Source organism: Myxine glutinosa, chromosome 11 (assembly GCF_964187855.1).
Source record: "Myxine glutinosa chromosome 11, kmMyxGlut1.1, whole genome shotgun sequence".
Classification (NCBI taxonomy): domain Eukaryota; kingdom Metazoa; phylum Chordata; class Myxini; order Myxiniformes; family Myxinidae; genus Myxine; species Myxine glutinosa.
Genome location: NC_136271.1, coordinates 34,991,920 through 35,012,656, shown reverse-complemented (window position 1 = coordinate 35,012,656; position 20,737 = coordinate 34,991,920). Strand labels below are relative to the sequence as shown.

The 20,737-nt window shown below is 51.7% G+C and overlaps 1 protein-coding gene across 2 annotated transcripts; it reads right to left on the bottom strand.

The window, feature by feature from the left end:
* Positions 1-88: 88 nt before the first annotated feature.
* On the bottom strand, positions 89-20,733 carry LOC137414745 (THAP domain-containing protein 2-like). Of its 2 annotated transcripts, none has more exons than XM_068100254.2 (4): positions 20,468-20,733; positions 15,432-15,666; positions 5,607-5,669; positions 89-1,215 (listed from the first exon to the last, which is right to left on the bottom strand). In XM_068100254.2, the coding sequence occupies exons 1-4, from the start codon at positions 20,618-20,620 to the stop codon at positions 1,001-1,003; spliced, it is 666 nt and encodes a 221-aa protein (XP_067956355.2). In that variant the 5' UTR covers positions 20,621-20,733; the 3' UTR covers positions 89-1,000. The 2 variants fall into 2 exon arrangements, with proteins under 2 accessions (XP_067956355.2, XP_078642684.1); XM_078786558.1 differs by having other exon boundaries at positions 15,432-15,645.
* Positions 20,734-20,737: the final 4 nt, after the last annotated feature.

Sequence of the window (20,737 nt, the reverse complement as noted above, 5' to 3'; positions counted from 1 at the left end):
CTGCAGAGCCAGGTAAAACTGCTGAAAATCAAACCGAGGATAAGAGCGACTTTTGTGTTGTTACAAGAGGAAAACGAAGACACCAAGGTTAAAGTACAGTCGAACCTGTTTAATACGCTGAAGCAGTTGCTGTGAAGAGTGTCTCACTCAACAGCAATGAGGGTAGTCCGAACCTCATCGGTGCTCTAAACTTGAAAAGGAGGTTCTAGAACTACAAGCAAATCCTACCAAGTTGAATAGCAACACAAAAGAGTACAAAGATTTTGTAAGCAAGAAGGAGCTGCTTCATCCCCTTGTTAAATAACGGGCACAATAGCGGGGTGCTCGGACACTCAGTCATTTCAAATAGATGCAAAAGTTTCGTTTTCAGTACCTATTTGAAGGTAAGAGCCTATAGAACCATTTTGGTTCGAGTGTAAAGCACTTTCTATCCCTTGCTGGCATTACCAAAAATGCCCTTGTTAGGCATGATGGCTTAATGTCCACTTCTATCACCACTGCTTATCTGGAATGGGAAAGAGAAGTTACATTGGTGAAAGTATTGCCCTAAAAAAAACCACTGAAAAAACCCTCTGTCAACTTATCGGCAATATTGGCTGAGATACAGCTAAAAATCAAATTTTCGGTAATGTCGACACTTTAGAATTTACATATTTACATGCCAAGGACACGCATAGTTACTTCAGGAATGGTCTTTTAATGATCCGTGACCCTCAAAACATGGGTCTAGACACCTTACTTGTGTAGTTATGTGCAATATTAGCCGATATATGCCAAAAAATTGATTTTTAGGTAATGGCGGCACTAATTTGCATACCAGTATGCCACGGACACATGTGGTCACTTCAAGAATAGTTTTATTATAATCTTTAACCTCAAAACATGGGTCTAGACACCTTATTTGTTCAGTTATCTGCAGTAATGGCTGAGATATAGGTAATGGCGGCCGAATTTGCATAAAAATGATACGTGGGACATTTTTACAATTTGTTAACGCAGCTCATCGTTTTCTACGCATTTTTTCTGATCTAGAGACGTCGATTAGAAGTTGATTTCCGGCGGGTGCACGATACCCCTTTCTTCCCACTAAACTACTTGGCTCCATCGGTGGAGAATCACACAGTTCCTGCTTCACATGATCATTGCTCAAAGCATCCTGGGAAGTCTGAAGAACGTTGTTTTGGAAAGTTTCTGACTTCACCACTTGAGCTTCACCTGCAAGTCATGTGACAGCAGTTCATTACAATAAAGGAAGGGTAAACAAGCAAATCTAAACCAAAACAATCATTTTAAGTAGTGGGGAGAAACACACTTGGTCTACAACAGATAAATTCATTTTTTTACTGAACCAAAGAGGTCAACAAAGGAGGGGTTAATGATCGAGGTCGAATTTGGCGAGGTCTGTGGTTATTGTCGAAGGTACACCGAACACTGCTACCCAACGTGAGATGAATGCTTGTGCTACAATCTCTGTTGGCTGATCGGGAATGGGTATAGCGACTGGCCACCGAGTTAACGATCAATGCACGTGTGAGCCTTATGTACACGTCTGATGGAGGTCGAGTTCCAACTAGATCTATGTAAACGTGCTTGAATTTGGCATCCGGTGTAGAAAACGTGCCAAGTGAAGACCTGATGTGTCGATGTATTTTGAATCTATGACATGCCATGCAGGTCCTGGTCCAGTCTCTGGCATCGCAATTCACTCACTGTCAGACAAAACAACGAGTCACTAAATGTTGAGTGCTTCTGATGCCAGGGTGAGACACGTTGTGGAGAGCGACAAAATCGCAAAAATTATTCGGAAAGCATTTGGCCGACAAATCGGAGTTCACTGTGATACATTTGGTAAATATGTAAGTTAATAAATTTGGAAAATTTAAATAAATGGAGTATCGAGTAAATAATGTTCACTGAAATAGATTAAGTAAATACAATGTTAAGTAAGTATGGTGTTAAGTAAATACAGTATTCACTGCTGATCGATTAAGTAAATACAGTGTTCACTGAGATACATGAATTAAATAAAGTGTTCACTGAGATAAATTAAGTAAATAAAGTGTTCACTGAGATAAATTAAGTAAATAAAGTGTTCACTGAGATAAATTAAGTAAATAAAGTGATCACTGAGATAAATTAAGTAAATAAAGTGTTCACTGAGATAAATTAAGTAAATAAAGTGTTCACTGAGATAAATTAAGTAAATAAAGTGATCACTGAGATAAATTAAGTAAATAAAGTGTTCACTGAGATAAATTAAGTAAATAAAGTGATCACTGAGATAAATTAAGTAAATAAAGTGTTCACCGAGATAAATTAAGTAAATAAAGTGTTCACCGAGATAAATTAAGTAAATAAAGTGTTCACTGAGATAAATTAAGTAAATAAAGTGTTCACTGAGATAAATTAAGTAAATAAAGTGATCACTGAGATAAATTAAGTAAATAAAGTGTTCACTGAGATAAATTAAGTAAATAAAGTGTTCACTGAGATAAATTAAGTAAATAAAGTGATCACTGAGATAAATTAAGTAAATAAAGTGTTCACTGAGATAAATTAAGTAAATAAAGTGATCACTGAGATAAATTAAGTAAATAAAGTGTTCACTGAGATAAATTAAGTAAATAAAGTGTTCACTGAGATAAATTAAGTAAATAAAGTGATCACTGAGATAAATTAAGTAAATACAGTGTTCACCGAGATAAATTAAGTAAATAAAGTGTTCACTGAGATAAATTAAGTAAATAAAGTGTTCACTGAGATAAATTAAGTAAATACAGTGTTCACCGAGATAAATTAAGTAAATAAAGTGTTCACTGAGATAAATTAAGTAAATAAAGTGTTCACTGAGATAAATTAAGTAAATAAAGTGTTCACTGAGATAAATTAAGTAAAAAAAGTGTTCACTGAGATAAATTAAGTAAATAAAGTGTTCACTGAGATAAATTAAGTAAAAAAAGTGTTCACTGAGATAAATTAAGTAAATACAGTGTTCACTGAGATAAATTAAGTAAATACAGTGTTCACTGAGATAAATTAAGTAAATAAAGTGTTCACTGAGATAAATTAAGTAAATAAAGTGTTCACTGAGATAAATTAAGTAAATAAAGTGTTCACTGAGATAAATTAAGTAAATAAAGTGTTCACTAAGATAAATTAAGTAAATAAAGTGTTCACTGAGATAAATTAAGTAAATAAAGTGTTCACTAAGATAAATTAAGTAAATACAGTGTTCACTGAGATAAATTAAGTAAATAAAGTGTTCACTGAGATAAATTAAGTAAATACAGTGTTCACTGAGATAAATTAAGTAAATACAGTGTTCACTGAGATAAATTAAGTAAATACAGTGTTCACTGAGATCAATTAAGTAAATAAAGTGCATTTACTTCACCTTTCCCGAAACTTAACAGAATCACCAATGTTAGTCTCCAACCAACCAATCTGATCGATCAGTCCATCTGCCCAGCACAGATCATAGCAACGCCCGAGTCTGACGAGACAATATTCAATTAAAGCCTGAAATGCCCAATGATGATGTGAATTACAACACCTCTTTTCTCCTCATTTTATGTTGTATAATGGGAACATCAATGGTGATGATGATGTGATTTAGCTGAATATTTTTACAAATGTATTTCTCATCTAACCGCTTCCATCACAGCCGTCAGTCCATGCATGTACATGCATGTACTTTTCTTTTTCTTTTTGTCGACAAGTCCAGACTTGTGGAGGAGCTCGGACAAAGAACGGATCAGGATGCAACAGATCAAAAGGAATAGTAGAAAGGGGCAATACATCAACAGCCGGTTTGGGGACAAAATAGAGACAGGTATGGGATGTGGGGAAGAATGAGAGGGCAGGGGAGGCTGTACTGTGTGAAAAAGATGGATAGAGAAGCAAACTCTCAGTAAGTTTACCCGGAACATCTCAATAAACATTGGAATGGTTCAAAATGTGCAGAGGGGAATCTGTTATTAATGAGCTGGGTCTTTGAATCACTCTGTGGTGAATTAATAAGTCCAACAGCATCTCCAAGAAAAGTGCAACAACATCTCTCCAGAGTATAACCTCAGTACTAGTACAGCGGATAAGCTCTCATATTTTAACAAATTGTGCATTTTTTGAGAAAAGCATGAAATTTCTAACGTAGTTAGTGCATACCATAAGGTTTATTTTCAGATGTGGAGGGAAGTTAGATTTGACCTCCGAGGACCGTGAGAGGTCAAATCCAAAATGGCCGCCAGTCCACCGGGTCTAATGTTCAAACGCGCTTAATTTTGGAACCAAATAGTGTAGAAAAACATTATAGGTGTCATTTCCAACTAATTCCAAGCAATCAACACGAATGCTGAGGATTCACATACTGGTCTCACTTCACCAAGGGATCTGGAATCCTGGAATTCCCTCCTAAGAGCTATTGATGGCACAGACAAGACAGCTTGACATGTGAGAGGTTCTGAAGCATCCCTTGGGTCATTTTGATGTCATTTCCAAGCAACGATGCTTTCAATGAACTCCTAGGCATGCCAAGTGAGGTCAGTGAAGGCTCAATGTTACTGCTGGAGCGATTTGTGGTGCTAATGTACGACTGAACCAGTGAGAGCATGGAAGTGAATGATGCCAGGAAACAGCTCTTCACACAGAAGTGTAGAACTTTAGAGAACATTCCTCCAACCTAGGCAGCACTCAAGCAGCACATCAAGCACACTTGCTACCAGGTCAACTGTTGGAACCAGGCATTGGTCATGGATCCAGAGATGCCAGACCCATCTGACTGGGGCTGGACAAAGGAGACAATTGGGTGGCAGCCTCTAAAGACCACTCTCCCTGAAGCATCAAAATCGTGCCATGAATTGATCGACTGTGGCTGCAAGAAAGGGTGCACTGGATGCCGCAAGTGCCAAAGCTGCACTCAAGTGCACTGCACTGTGCTTCTGTTCTAGAGACTTAGATTTAGATCATTACCAATTTTCATCATTGCACTTGATTTAATGTAAGCTTTGGTGGATATACTTGGTTAACTACAGTTATTTTTTCAGAGGTTATTGCATCATTCCTTGCAGTGTAAACACTTTTTTTCATCATTTCTGGTCTTTGGGTGTTCTGTACCTATCCCTGTACCTGAAAAAATAAAGTTTTAAAAGTTCAAATGAACTTTTTCCAATAGCAGTTCCAACTGCAGTATCATAAAAATAGATATTTAACGTAATTTGAATTTGACCTTGACCTAAATGCATGTCCTTGAGTTCTGGCGATCTCAAAAGTATCACCAAATGAATGGGCATCCCCAATTTAGTTGGAAATGACACCTATAATGTTTTTCTACACTGTTTGGTTCCAAACTTAAGCGCGTTTGAACATTAGACCCAGTGGACTGGTGGCCATATTGGATTTGACCTCTCACGGTCCTCAGAGGTCAAATCTGACTTCCCTCCAGATCTGAAAATAAACCTTATGGTATGCACTAACTATGTTAAAAATTTCATGCTTTTCTCATAAAATGCACAATTTTTGTGTTTATCTGCTGTACTATACGTACATTGGACATGCACACACATAAATGTCTGTAACTGGAACAAGCAGAATGTTGTTGTGGTTCAGACCTTTCTCTTGAGATATTGAATCATCCTCAAACTCAGATTCCACCTTGACTTTCACAATCAAATCTGAAAAAAAAACATCCTTCAACAAGGGGGAAAAAAAGCACAAAACAAAAACAAATGAAGGCTCAAAGCTTTGGCATAGTATAGATATGAAGGTTTATCCTTCCAGGTACCTTGCACAGCAAGATAATATACCTGGGATTAACGCTTTGAGCCTCCCTTGATATTGAACTGAAACATGGTATATGACCTTATTATGATAAGTTAGAGAACAAGTTTGAGTTTCAGGGCGTTTCGTCAATTCTTATAATTTAGGAAAAAAACAAAAAAAACAATCATAGGTACCAAATTGAAAAAATTGACGAAACGCCCCGAAACTCGAACTTGTTCGCTCACTTATCATAATACAGTCATATACCAAGTGTCAGTATTGCAAAGCAATTCTCGCTCTTGTTACTCCCGCCAGGGAGTAATGCATTCGATCGTGTCCGTGTGTGTGTGTGTGTTCGTGTGTTTGTGAACAAGATATCTGGAAAAGTTCTGAACGGATTTGGATGAAAGTTGGTGGGATGATTGTCCTTGGGATAAGGAAGAATTGATTAGTTTTTGGTGAAGCTCAGGATATTATTCCCGATCCAGGAATTTTTTGAAGGATTTTTTTTACCATTGGAAGATAGGGCTCTTTTTTTTAAACATTATCTTCTATACATTCTATATTTAACATTGTGCTTTTTTCATATTTGTTGTAAATGTAGTTTAAACTCGTGGTTATGCGTTAGAGCGGTGTATTTTATTTAGCAGCGTCGTCTTCAATGTTCTTTTTTTTTTCTAATAAAGACATATTCTGTCATTTTAAAACCACCAAAATGTGTATTAGGTTTCCCCGTTTCATAAAATGTATCGTTTGATACGTATAATGCTTTAAAACTGTTTTTTTTTTGTTTGTTTGTTTTTAACCTCAGAAGAGATATCAACATTTAGCTCAGCGAATGTCATTCGCGGTGTCAGTATTTGATGAACTTATAAAGACTTAGTTCCAGATTTGTCAATGGCTGAGGTATATTAACAAACGAATAAAAGATTTGGCAAAATTCGAACTTTTTTTTAAAAGATCGCATATTCACCCAGGGTTGTGAGAGGCTGAAGAAGTAGAAACCTCACACGGGCTTCCCAGACCAAATAAATAATTCTGGTTCTGGCTCTGTGATTTTCAGGTTTATTACTCCCGCTAGGGAGTAACGCATTCGATCGTGTCTGTCCGTGTGTGTGTGTGTTCGTATGTTCATGTGTTCGTGTGTTTGTGAACAAGATATCTGGAAAAGTTCTGAACGGATTTGGATGAAAGTTGGTGGGCTGATTGCCCTTGGGATAAGGAAGAATTGATTAGTTTTTGGTGAAGCTCAGGATATTATTCCGGATCCAGGAATTTTTTTTGGGAAAGATTTTTCCTGTTTTACTGCATTAAAGCTTTTATTCTTATTCTTAAATGATGTTTTTCTCCTCTAATTCCGAGATATATCAAGATAAATTCTCTGACAGTTAGGGCCTACTTTCTTTTTCATTTATTGTTTTGGGGAGAGGGGATGTTAAACAAAACGTATTATTCCAACTTGACCCACGGCAGGAGTATGCGCTCTACTGAGTGAAGTTCTAGTTGGTCATAATTTACATCAATGATTTGGATAGTGGCGTTAACGGTCGTCCAGGCCGCCCCAGCAAGTTCAGCCCAAGAACAGACCGCAAGATGCTGAAAGAAGTCTCTAAGAACCCCATAATGTCATCACGGGACCTCCAGGTAGTTCTTGCCACTGTTGATGTCAAAGTGCATGAGTCTACCATTAGAAAGAGGCTGCACAAATTTGATCTACATGGGAGGTGTGCCAGGAGGAAACCTTTGCTGTCCAGAAAGAACATCAGAGCAAGACTAAAGTTTGCCAATGAAGACCTAGGCAAAGACCAGCACTTCTGGAACAATGTGCTCTGGACAAATGAGTCAAAGGTAGAGCTATTTGGCCACAGTACCAAAAGACATGTTTGGCGAAAACCAAAGACAGCATTTGACCACAAGAACCTGATACCAACTGCAAAGCATGGTGGTGGAAATATTATGGTTTGGGGCAGCTTTGCTGCATCAGGGCCTGGGCAGCTCACCATCATATAATCCACTATGAATTCTTCATTGTTCCAGAGTGCTTGAGGATAATGTGAGGCCATCTGTTCGGAAAATTGAAGCTCAACTGAAGGTGGACCTTGCAACATGACAATGACCCTAAACATACCAGTAAATCCACCAAGGAATGGCTGAAAAGAAAGAAATGGAGGGTTCTGGAATGGCCAAGTCAAAGCCCGGATCTAAATCCCAGAGATGTTGTGGGGGGATTTGAAACGAGCTGTGCATGCAAGAAACCCCTCAAACATCGCACAGCTGAAAGAATTCTGCATGGAGGAGTGGGCAAAAATTTCTCCCAGTCGATGTCAGAGACTGATAGACAGTTATAAGAAACGCCTGCTTGAGGTTGTTTCTGCCAAAGGGGGCAATTCCACTTATGAGAGCCAAGGGCGTACTTACTTTTTACACATGTATGCGAAATTTGCATTTATGTTTATTTAAATTATACAATGGACTACAAAATGTAAATGTTTCATGATATTTCTTATATTATATCACCTTTATCTTTCAATATTGTTGAAATGAAGATCAAATCGCTGTATGTTGAAATATGTTGAAAAAGTCTAAACTTTACATGGGGTGTACTTACTTTTTCACGTGACTGTAGATGGGATCTGGGGTTACTGTTATAACTCTTAACCAAAATGTAATTACTGCTCAGTATGATTAGCTAAAACAGAGAAAACACAGAATCATTCCAATCAACGGATTGTCTCTGCACCAACATTACAAGGGCTGATTTCTGATGGTCGTCATTCACCATCACAATATCTCAATGGTTTTGGAATCACACGGCCTGATCTGGTTGAGTACGGAGAGTTGTTCGGCCTTGTTGTCTCAGCACTCTCGTCATCCTTGGAGCTGGAGCAGCCGTTAGTTTCCATTGCTGAAGCGTCGTTGTTGAAATGTACGCGTTGAGCAGATGGTAGACTTTGATGTGTTGGTTGGGTCGGTTCGTCCTTCCACTTGGCGCCACAATCGGGTGGATGAAGTTCACGCAAGTGTGCCCTGGTTCTTCGAAGACGCGTCCCATGAGGCATCTGTACTATACACGAGCGGGGTTCATTACAGCGAGCCACAACTTTCCCGGGGTACCATTGGTGCGTGTCCTTGTTCAGAATCCGAACCCAATGTCCAATAGCCAATTCAGGTAATTCCGGCCCAGCCGTTCTGTTGTGTTGCTTCGCCATCTGGTCTCCACGTTCCTTCAATCGTTCCTGAATTTCCTGATGCCTTTGCTGTGCAGGAACCAACAGACGACTTGGTAGGTTGGTGCGTGTGGGCCGGTTGAACAGCATTTCGCTTGGATTTGTGAGGTGGGAATCTACAGGTGTGCACCTCAGGTGTTGTAGTGCAATATCTATGTCACTCCCTGATCTAATACAGTTTTTGATCATGTTCTTCACAGTTTGGACTTGTCTCTCAACCAATCCATTACTGCATGGATACCTCGGCGATGTTGTCATGTGTTTTACATTCCATTTGGTACACGTATCATGTATGGCTTACCCACATATTGAGGTCCATTGTCCGATATGATCTCCAGAGGTGGGCCGAACATACTGAAACATTCAGATGTGACCTTGGCTACTGCACTGCTCATCGTGCATTGCATTCTCTACACAACTGGGTACTTGATGTAATAATCCGTCACTAAGAGGTAGGTCTGCCCGTGTATCTCACACATCACTGGCTACCTTTGTCCATGGTACCGCTGGTATCTCATGAGCTACCGTAGCCTCACGCCTTGGTTCTGGTTGGTTCTCGACATGCCTTACATGTTCTGACAACTCTCTCAATGTACAGATATATGCTTGGCCAGTAAACACATTCGCGTGCTAGACGTTTTGTCTTTTTGATCCCCATGTGCGCCTCATGGAGCTGGCCGAGGATATCCTTACGTAGCTGCTCTGGAATTAGTACCTGTCGACCTTTGAATAGAACCCCGTCACAAATACAAATTTCATTATGGTATGGCCAGTACGGACGTAGGTCCACAGGCAGCTCTGTAATCCTAGTAGGCCAACCTTTATGAACAACCTTCTGTATGCCAGCAACAAGGGCCAGAGTTTCTCGTTCAATGTTTGAATATGCAGACTGAGTGGGTGTCAGAGTTCGTGACGCAAAAGCTACAGGCTTGTCATCCTGCAAAAGTCATGCACCCAGTCCCTTCTGTAACGCATCCACTTCCAAAACTGTGTCCTTGTCATGATGATAGTATGTTAGACAGGCGTCTGCATCAACACTCCGTTTCAGTTGCTCCAATGCAAACTCATGGTCTTCCTGCTACATGAATGGCACTCCATTCTTCAGTAAATTTCGGAGGGGTGCCACTTTATCCGCAAAGTGGGGAATATGTGGTGACAGATAGTTCATCCATAAACATAAATAAACATACGTACTGCGTGGTGACGTCTGGGGTGTGGCTTCGGTGGTTGCTGGCGGCTCGTTATGATGTCGGTATTTTATGTGGACACCTCTTCAGCCAAGAGTTCAGGCGTTTCGGATCGAGACATACTCTTAAGCTCCCATCTTTCTTTACACTATTACGGGATAGAAGAGCACCAATCCGTATGATAGTCCACTTTCCTGATGGTACTGAAGCGCGGTGCTACGCGCGCTTGCTTGTACAACAAGAAGGAAGCGGACAACGCGGTGAGTTTAAGAGTCTTTATTAAACGAGCTCAACTGTAGAACTGGCGTGCTCCTGGCTGCGCACCCGGTGTATATCCCGCGGCCACGCCTACCCCTCGGGCGTGGCCGCCGCCCACTTGGTGCGTGGAATGATGCCCTCACGCCAGTGAGCTTTCGTGTCCGCCACACGCGCCCCTCCAGAATTCCCGCGCACCTGGAGGGCCAGTTTGCTGGGCAAACGGATGACCCGGCCGAAGCGCCCTCTGGCGACCGGCGGCGTCCGGGGTGCAGGGATGCCAGCTGGGATGCCTCCGGCTGCACCCGGGATGGGTGCAGGACCGGGGGGCGGCGTGCCGGCAGGCCTGGGCGGTGCCGGGGGTCTGCCCGCAGGGGGGCGGCCCCGACGCGGGGGCCGAGCCACCAGCGGTGGGTGGTCCACGTCGAGGTGGGCCGGTTTGAGGCGATCCACCGAGACGCGGTCGGGAGTACAGCCGATGTCCAAGGTGAAGTGTTTCACCCCGGTCTCCAGCACGCGGAAAGGCCCGTCGTACGGGGGCCGCAGTGGTGTCCGGTGGGCGTCGTGCCGGACGAAGACGTACTCAGCGGTGCGAAGCTCCGGGGCGACGTGCGTAGGCGGGTGCCCGTGGTGCGCCGTCGGCACCGGGGCGAAACTCCGGGCTGTCTCCTGCAGCGCGGAGCGCTCCTGCGCCGCGGACCATGGTGCCGTGGGGTCGGGGAGGAACTCGCCCGGCACCCGCAGCGGTTGTCCGAAGACCATCTCCGCCGCGGATGTGCGCAGGTCGTCCTTGGGCGCCGTCCAGAGGCCCAGCAGGACCCAGGGGAGCCTGTCGACCCAGCCGCCGTCGCGGAGGGTGGCCCGGAGCGCGGCCTTCAACGAGCGGTGGAACCGCTCGCACAGGCCATTGGCCTGGGGGTGGTAGGCCATGGTTCGGTGCAGCTGGACCCCGAGGCACCGCGCGACCGCCCCCCAGAGCTCCGAGGTGAACTGGGGGCCGCGGTCGGACGATATGTCCGAGGGGGCGTCGAACCGGGCGACCCAGGTGGCGATGAACGCCTGTGCGACGTCCGCCGCCGTCGTCGCCGCCAAAGGCACGGCCTCCGGCCACCGGGTGGTGCGGTCCACCATCGTCAGGACATGGGTGAAACCCCGCGAGGGGGGCAGAGGTCCCACCAGGTCCACGTGGACGTGGTCGAACCTTCGTTCTGGCACCGTGAACGGGGCCAATGGGGCCTGGGTGTGCCGGTGCACCTTCGCGCGCTGGCACACGAGGCACGTCCTGGTCCAGCCGCGGATGGCCTTCCGGAGGCCATGCCAGACAAACTTGTCGGCGACCAACCTCTGGGAGGCCTTCGTGCCCGGGTGGGACAGGCCGTGGATGGCGTCAAAAACCTGGCGCTGCCAGCCCGCGGGCACGATGGGGCGAGGCCGCCCGAGGGAGACGTCGCACAAGAGGGCTGCGCCGTCGAACGGCACCTCGGTGACGCGGAGGCCCGTGACGGCGGTCCGCAAGGCCTGGACGCCGGGGTCGGCGGCCTAGTCCGCCGCCATCCGGGAATAGTCGATGCCAAGGTGGACTGCGTGGGCGACGGACCGGGAAAGGCAATCCGCCAGCGGGTTGTCCTTCCCCGCGACGTGCCGGATGTCCATCGTGTACTCGGACACGGCTGAAAGGTGACGCTGCTGCCGGGCCGACCACGGCTCGGCGACCTTGCCCATCGCGAAGACTAGTGGCTTGTGGTCGACGAAGGCCGTGAACGCACGGCCCTCGAGCAGATGGCGGAAGTGCCTGACCGCCAGGTGAAGCACGAGCAACTCGCGGTCGAAGGTACTATAACGGCGTTCGGGCGGGCGAAGCTGCCGGCTGAAGAACGCCAGCGGTTACCAAGCACCACGCACCCATTGCTCGTGCACCGCACCCACCGCGTAGTCCGAGGCGTCGGTGGTGAGGGCGATCGGTGCATCGGGCGCTGGGTGCGCGAGCATGGTGGCGTTAGCCAAGGCGAGCTTCGCGCCAGCGAACGCCGCGTCCATCTGTTCGGTCCAGGTAACGTCACCTTTGCCTGGCTTCCCTCGGAGGGCCTCGTGCAAGGGGCGCAGGAGCTGGGCGATGCGGGGCAGGAACCGATGGTAAAAGTTTACCATGCCCAGGAACTCCTGGAGCCCCTTGATCGTGCGGGGGCGCGGAAACCCCTTCACCGCCTCCACCTTGGCCGGTAGGGGGACGGCCCCGTGCCTGGTGATGCGGTGCCCCAAAAAATCGATGTCGGCGACGCCGAACCGGCACATGGCGGGGTTCACGATAAGGCCATGCTGGCCCAGACGTTCGAAGAGCGTGCGGAGATGGTGAAGGTGCTCTTCGCGGGACGCGCTGGCAACGAGGATGTCGTCCAGGTAGACGTACACGAAATCCAAATCGCGCAAGACGCTGTCCATGAGTCGCTGGAACGCCTGAGCCGCATTATTCAAACTGAAGGGCATCCGAAGAAATTCGAACAGTCTGAACGGCGTGATGACCGCCGTCTTCGGGATGTCCTCCGGCCTGACGGGGACCTGATGGTAGCCGCGTATGAGGTCCACCTTCGAAAAGAAGGACATGCCCGCCAACCGGGCGGAGAAGTCCTGGATGTGGGGGACGGGGTAGCGGTCGGGGGTGGTGGCGTCGTTGAGGTGCCGGTAGTCGCCGCACGGTCGCCATCCCCCGCCGGGCTTTGGCACGATGTGAAGCGGCGACGCCCAAGCACTCTCGGAGCGTCGCACGATGCCGAGCCGCTCCAGCGTAGCGAACTCCGCTTTAGCCACCGCGAGCTTCGTCGGCTCGAGGCGGCGTGCCCGGGCGTAGACCGGTGGCCCGGCGGTGGGGATGTGGTGTTCCACCCCGTGCTTGACGGCCCCCGCCGAGAAGGTGGGCCGCGTAAGGGCCGGGAAGCTGGCGAGGAGGCGGGTGAAGTCGTCCGCTGCCGGAAGCGTACAAACTAACCTCGCCGGGACCGAATCGCTCAGCAAGCCGCTTGGCGAGCCGCTCGGTGAGCCGCTCAGTGAGCCGCTCAACGAGCTGCTCAGCACGCAAGCAAGCGAGCTGAACGTTTCAGCCTGGACGAGACGTCTGTTCTTCACATCTTCCAACAACCCGTGTGCACAGAGGAAGTCCGCACCGAGCAGTGCCATGGGGACACTAGCGGTGACGAACGTCCACTCGAAGCGTTGCCTTCCGAACCGCAGGGAGAGGCAGTGCTTCCCGAATGTGCATATGGGTGTTCCGTTCGCGGCAAGCAACGCGGGGCCCCGGCCCGCGGTGTGCTTGTCGGACGTAGAGGCAGGGATAACGCTCACCTGTGCCCCCGTGTCGCATAGGAAACGGCACCCGGACAAGGTGTCCGTTATAAAAAGAAGGCTGCCGGAATGGCCGACGCTCAGGGCCGCTACCGAGTGCCGGCTTTGTAGTTTCCCGACTTTCCGAAGGAGCACGGCGGGCAACAATTCCTCGCCTTGTGGCCAAACCTGGCGTGGAAATGGCACCAGGTTTGCGGCGAAGGCGGAGGCCGCGGTTTTTGCGGTGGTGGTGGGCGTGGCGTGGCGGCGGCCACGCGGCTTGCGTCAGCCTCGGGATCCCTGAGGTGTGGTGCATCAGCATCAGGGTCAGCCTCGGGATGCGCGACGGCCGTGCCAAAACTCGCCTGCGCGTCCAAAGCCGCGAAGAACCTGTCGGCCTCGGCAGCGAGCGCTCGGGGTTCCGTCGTCACAGAACCGGCCAACGCGAGGCGGACTCGTGCCGGCAGCTGGCGTCGAAATAACGCCCGGAATAGAGCGTTTGGGGTTTCGTCGCCCAACAACGACAGCATATGGTCCATGCGGACTGACGGTCGCATGTCACCGAGCTCGGGGAGGTCCAGGAGGCGGTCGGCCCGCGCGTCCACTGTGAGGCCGAACGTGGCGAGGAGGAGACGCTTGATCGCCTTGTACCTGCCGTCGGCCTCCTCAGGACCGACACGACGCGAGCGGCCGTGCCGGGCCCGAGGGAAGCGACCACGTGGCAGTACATGGTCTCGTCCACCGTGATGCCTCGAAGTCGGAACTGGGCTTCTTCCTGCAGGAACCAGACTTCGGCTTGCGTCTCCCAGAACTCGGGGTTTCATTTGGACCGCGTTGTTTGCCATTGCGATGGTGTATTCGGGTGGTCAGCGACGGCTGACCAGAACGTCGGAGTCACCAATGAAGCACGGTGCTACGCGCGCTTGCTTGTACAACAAGAAGGAAGCAGACAACGCGGTGAGTTTAAGAGTCTTTATTAAACGAGCTCAACTGTAGCACTGGCGCGCTCCGGGCTGCGTGCCCGGTGGATATCCCGCGGCCACGCCTACCCCTCGGGCGTGGCCGCCGCCCACTTGGTGCGTGGAATGATGCCCTCACGCCAGTGAGCTTTCGTGTCCGCCACAGTACCCTGTTTTTCCATTTTCATCAGTTCCTCCTTCAACTTCCCTTTGATGTGAACACTACACTTCCTTGGTGCGTCAATCGATGCCTTTGCATCAGGCTTTAGATGAAGCCTCACTTTTCCTTTAAAATTCCCAATGCAGTCAAACCTGTCCGGGAACAGCCTTTTCAAATCATCCACGGAATTCACATTGTAGGCCTGTTCCTCGTGGCGCATTGGTTTCGGAATCCTTGATGCTGGAAGTGCAGCCTTCAGCAATGTCCTCCGTTGTCCAGCAATGCTGTTTATGGTGACGCTATGTTTATGTTTATATAGGTGAGGGCGAGACTACCCCGGAAGTAAGCTGTAACACGTGCCCTTTTGTGGTTTGTTTTCAACGTATCCAATCACGTGACTGTTGTCGCGAAGGGTGCACTAACCGGAAGTTACGTAGTTCCGCGGGCGCCTATAGAGTAGAGTCCCTTTATACAGATTTTCATATTCATATGAGAAATTTAGCGAGAAATTCATACATGCATTACAAAAAAGTCTTAAACATCAAACAAAATTGTAAAACAAGATACTTACAACAACTTGACAATCTCTGAAGTTGTGGGTCAGCAGCATAGCTATGGTCTACAAGGAGAGATGTCTCATGTTGCTTGGGTGGACACATTGCTTTTGTAGGCCGGTCACGCTTTTTTGGAGACTTTCGTGACTTTGTGGTCCTTCGATGGCAAAAAATGGTAGGCACTGCAGAATTCTTCAGCTTCATTTTCTGATCAGCACGTCCACATTCAAACTGATGAGGATCAAAATGTGCCTGTTTATCAAGAAAGAAGAAGGAATAGAAAGAAATATGTATTTGTGGCGGACACAAAAGCCCACTGGCGTGGTGACATCATTCCACGCACCGAGTGGGCGGTGGCCACGCCCGAGGGGTAGGCGTGGCCTCATGATATACCCCGGGCGACCAGCCCGGAGGAGTTGAGTGTTACAGTGTAGTCTTACAATAAAGACGTTTATATGTTACCGCTTGTCCGCTTCCTCCTTGCTCACAAGCAGCGCGCGTAACGCCGCGCTTTACTGGTGACCCTCGACGTTGGATCTGCCGGAGCGATCCTTCCACACGCGACGCCATCGCCATGGCCGCCTTCGTCAAACTTCCGGAATTTTGGGAGGCTCAGGCCGAAGTCTGGTTCGTCCAGGCCGAAGCCCAATTTCAGCTTCGGCACCTCACCGGCGATGACACGCGCTACTGCCACGTCGTCGCCTCCCTCGGGCCCGGCACGGCCGCTCGAGTTGTGTCCGTCCTTCGCCACCCACCGGACGGCCACAAGTACGAGGCACTCAAGCGGCTACTCCTATCCACGTTCAGCCTCACGGACGACGCACGGGCCGACCGCCTCCTGGATCTCCCCGAGCTCGGTGAGACGCGCCCGTCGGTCCGAATGGACCATATGCTGTCACTGTTGGGCGACGAAGCCCCCGGTTCGCTATTCCGGGCACTTTTCCGTCGCCAACTTCCAGCGCAGGTTCGCCTCGCGTTGGCCGGGACCGGGCTAACGGAACCCCGAGCATTGGCGGCCGAGGCGGACAAGTACTTCGCCGCTTCGGACACGCGGGCGAGCGTTGGCGTGGCCGTCACGGCCTTCGACGCTGATGTTCCACAGCATCATCTTCTACAGCACGCTGATGTTCCACAGCATCATCTTCTACAGCACGCTGATGTTCCACAGCATCATCTTCTACAGCACGCTGATGTTCCACAGCATCATCTTCTACAGCACGCTGTGGTTCAGCAGCATGCTGATACGCACCTCGTGAACGCCGCCACGCCCCGCCCACCGCCGCGGCGAAAACCGCCACCCCGGGGAAACCCGTCGACTCCACCGGCCTGGCGGAGCCAGCCGCACTCCTCCAGCTCCACCACCTGGTGCTGGTTCCACGCCAAGTTCGGCCACGAAGCTCGGCGGTGTCATCCGCCGTGCTCCTTCAACGGGTCGGGAAACGCCCGGGCCGGCGCTCAATTGTGGCGATGAGCGCAGGCCGTTCGAGCAGCCTGCTGTTCATAACGGACACCTTCTCCGGGCGCCGTTACCTGTGCGACACGGGAGCACAGGTGAGTGTCATTCCCGCCGGCACGTCAGACAAGCACGCCGCAGGTGGGGGCCCCGCACTGCTTGCCGCGAACGGGACGCCCATCCGTACGTACGGAAAACGCTGCCTCTCTCTGCGGTTTGGAGGGCAAGTTTTCCGATGGACGTTCGTCACCGCCGACGTGCCCATGGCACTGCTTGGCGCGGACTTCCTGTGCGCTAATGGGCTCCTGGTCGACGTCAAGCGCAGACGGCTTGTCCAGGCCGAGACATTCAGCTCGCTCGCATGTGCGTTGCCCAGCTCAACGAGCGGCTTGCCAAGCGGCTTGCCGAACGATTCGGTTCCGGCCACGTTGGTCTGTACGCTTCCGGCAGCGGACGCATTCACCCGCCTCCTCGCCGGCTTCCCGCGCTCACGCGGCCCACCTTCTCGGCGGGGGCCGTCAAGCACGGGGTGGCCCATCACATCCCCACCGTCGGGCCACCGGTCTACGCCAGGGCACGCCGCCTCGAGCCGACGAAGCTGGCGGTGGCAAAAGCGGTGTTCGCTACCCTGGAGCGACTCGGCATCGTTCGGCGCTCAGAGAGCGCTTGGGCGTCGCCGCTGCACATCGTGCCGAAGCCCGGCGGGGGATGGCGACCGTGCGGGGACTATCGCCGTCTCAATGACGCCACGACTCCCGACCGCTACCCCGTCCCCCACATTCAGGACTTTTCCGCCCGTTTGGCGGGCAGGTCCTTCTTCTCGAAGGTGGACCTCATACGCGGCTACCATCAGGTCCCCGTCAGGCCGGAGGACGTCCCGAAGACGGCGGTCATCACGCCATTCGGACTCTTCGAGTTCCTGCGCATGCCCTTCGGTCTGAAGAATGCGGCTCAGGCGTTCCAGCGACTGATGGACAGCGTCCTGCGCGACTTGGATTTTGTCTACGTCTACCTGGACGATATCCTCGTCGCCAGCGCGTCCCGCGAAGAGCACCTACGCCACCTCCGCACGCTCTTCGAACGCTGGGCCAGCATGGCCTGATTGTGAACCCCGCAAAGTGCCGGTTCGGCGCCGCCACAATCGATTTTCTGGGGCACCGTGTCACCAGGCACGGCGCCGTCCCCCTGCCGGCCAAGGTGGAGGCGGTGAAGGGGTTTCCGCGCCCCCGCACGATCAGAGGGCTGCAGGAGTTCCTGGGCATGGTGAACTTTTACCATCGGTTCCTGCCCCGTATCGCCCAGCTCCTGCGCCCCCTGCACGAAGCTCTCCGAGGTAAGCCGGGCAAAGGCGACGTTACCTGGACCGAGCAGATGGACACGGCGTTCACGGGCGCGAAGCTCGCCTTGGCTAACGCCACCATGCTCGCGCACCCGGCGCCCGATGCACCGATCGCCCTCACCACCGATGCCTCGGACTACGCGGTGGGCGCGGTGCACGAGCAATGGGTGCGTGGAGCTTGGCAACCGCTGGCGTTCTTTAGCCGGCAGCTTCGCCCGCCCGAACGCCGTTACAGTACCTTCGACCGCGAGTTGCTCGGACTTCACTTGGCGGTCAGGCACTTCCGCCATCTGCTCGAGGGCCGGGCGTTCACTGCCTTCGTCGACCACAAGCCGCTGATCTTCGCGATGGGCAAGGTCACCGAGCCGTGGTCGGCCCGGCAGCAGCGTCACCTCTCGGCCGTGTCCGAGTACACGACGGACATCCAGCACGTCGCGGGGAAGGACAACCCGGTGGCGGATTGCCTTTCCCGGGCCGTCGCCCACGCAGTCCACCTCGGCATCGACTATGCCCGGATGGCAGCGGACCAGGCCGCTGACCCCGACGTCCAGGCCTTGCGGACCGCCGTCACGGGCCTCCGCGTCACCGAGGTGCCGTTCGACGGTGCGGGCGCGGCTCTCTTGTGCGACGTCTCCCTCGGGCGTCCTCGCCCCATTGTGCCCGCGGGCTGGCAGCGCCAGGTGTTTGACGCCATCCACGGCCTGTCCCACCCGGGCGCGAGGGCCTCCCAAAGGCTGATCGCCGACAAGTTCGTCTGGCATGGCCTCCGGAAGGCCGTCCGCGGCTGGGCCAGGACGTGCCTCGCGTACCAGCGCGCCAAGGTGCACCGGCACACCCAGGCCCCGTTGGCCCCGTTCACGGTGCCGGAACGCAGGTTTGACCACGTCCACGTGGACCTGGTGGGACCTCTGCCCCCCTCGCGGGGTTTCACCTACGTCCTCACCATGGTGGACCGCACCACCCGGTGGCCGGAGGCCTTGCCCTTGGCGTCGACAACGGCGGCCGATGTCGCGCAGGCTTTCATCGCCACCTGGGTCGCCCGGTTCGGCGCCCCCCCAGACATCTCATCCGACCGCGGCCCCCAGTTCACCTCGGAGCTCTGGGGGGCGGTTGCGCAGGGGCTCGGGGTCCGGCTGCACCGAACCACGGCCTACCACCCCCAGGCTAACGGCCTGTGTGAGCGATTTCACCGCTCATTGAAGGCCGCGCTCCGGGCCACCCTCCGCGACGGCGGCTGGGTCGACAGGCTCCCCTGGGTCCTGCTGGGCCTCCGGACGGCGCCCAAGGAGGACCTGCGCGCATCCGCGGCAGAGTTGGTCTTCGGGCAACCGCTGCGGGTGCCGGGCGAGTTCCTCCCCGACTCCACGGCACCATGGTCCGCGGCACAGCAGCGCTCCGCTCTGCAAGAGACCGCCCAGAGGTTCGCCCCGGTGCCAACGGCATGCCACGGGCACCCACCGACGCACGTCGCCCCGGAGCTTCGCACGGCGGAGTACGTCTTCGTCCGCCACGATGCCCATCGGACACCACTGCGGCCCCCGTACGACGGGCCTTTCCGCGTGCTGGAGACCGGGGCGAAGCACTTCACCCTGGACATCGGCGGTACTCCTGACCGCGTTTCGGTAGACCGCCTCAAGCCGGCCCACCTCGATGTGGACCATCCACCGCCAGTGGCCCGACCCCCACGTCGGGGCCGCCCTCCTGCGGGCGGACCCCCGGCACCGCCCAGCCCCGCCGCCACGGCGCCCCCCGGTCCTGCACCCATCCCAGGGGCAGCCAGGGGCATCCCACCTGGTATCCCTGCACCCCGGACGCCGCCGATCGCCAGGGGGCGCTTCGGCCGGGTCATTCGTCTGCCCCGCAAACTGGCCCTCCAGGTGCGCGGGAATTCTGGGGGGGCGCGTGTGGCGGACACAAAAGCCCACTGGCGTGGTGACATCATTCCACGCACCGAGTGGGCGGTGGCCACGGCCGAGGGGTAGGCGTGGCCTCATGATATACCCCGGGCGACCAGCCCGGAGGAGTTGAGTGTTACAGTGTCGTCTTACAATAAAGACGCTTATATGTTACCGCTTGTCCGCTTCCTCCTTGCTCACAAGCAGCGCGCGTAACGCCGCGCTTTATATTCAAGATTGTCCAGGCTCCATCCCATTACAGGTTGATAATTCAATTTGTTAACCCGTTCTCTACGGGAACCGGCACCGGGTGCTCCCTGTGTTAAAGGAATACAATACATGGGACTGAACAGTAACTTGACCTACCTCGCAAAGCTTTGAAGACGAAGCCGGCTTCCAGCCCACACGGCTGACTTTAATCTCCCATATTTTACGTCTATTGGGATCTGAAGGGAATCTGTACATCTTGAAACCCTTGTCATGTCTATTTGTGCATCCAAATGCACAACAACCCGGCATTTTCAGTGAACTAAGGCTTCCGTAGGTAGTCGAATCGACTGTACTTGCATAACACGCGAACGCGAGAAGTTAAGCGAACGCGAATTTGGCCCCAAAATGGCTCCCTGTCACGTGACC

Excerpts from the sequence above, each read along its gene's own strand:
- LOC137414745 (XM_068100254.2), bottom strand. The coding sequence starts at position 20,620 with ATGCCGGGTTGTTGTGCATTTGGATGCACAAATAGACATGACAAGGGT. Across the intron at positions 5,670-15,431 it reads TCAGAGATTGTCAAGTTGTT|ATTTGATTGTGAAAGTCAAG; the intron begins GTAAGTATCTTG and ends TTTTTTTTTCAG. Across the intron at positions 1,216-5,606 it reads TTCAATATCTCAAGAGAAAG|GTGAAGCTCAAGTGGTGAAG; the intron begins GTCTGAACCACA and ends CATGACTTGCAG.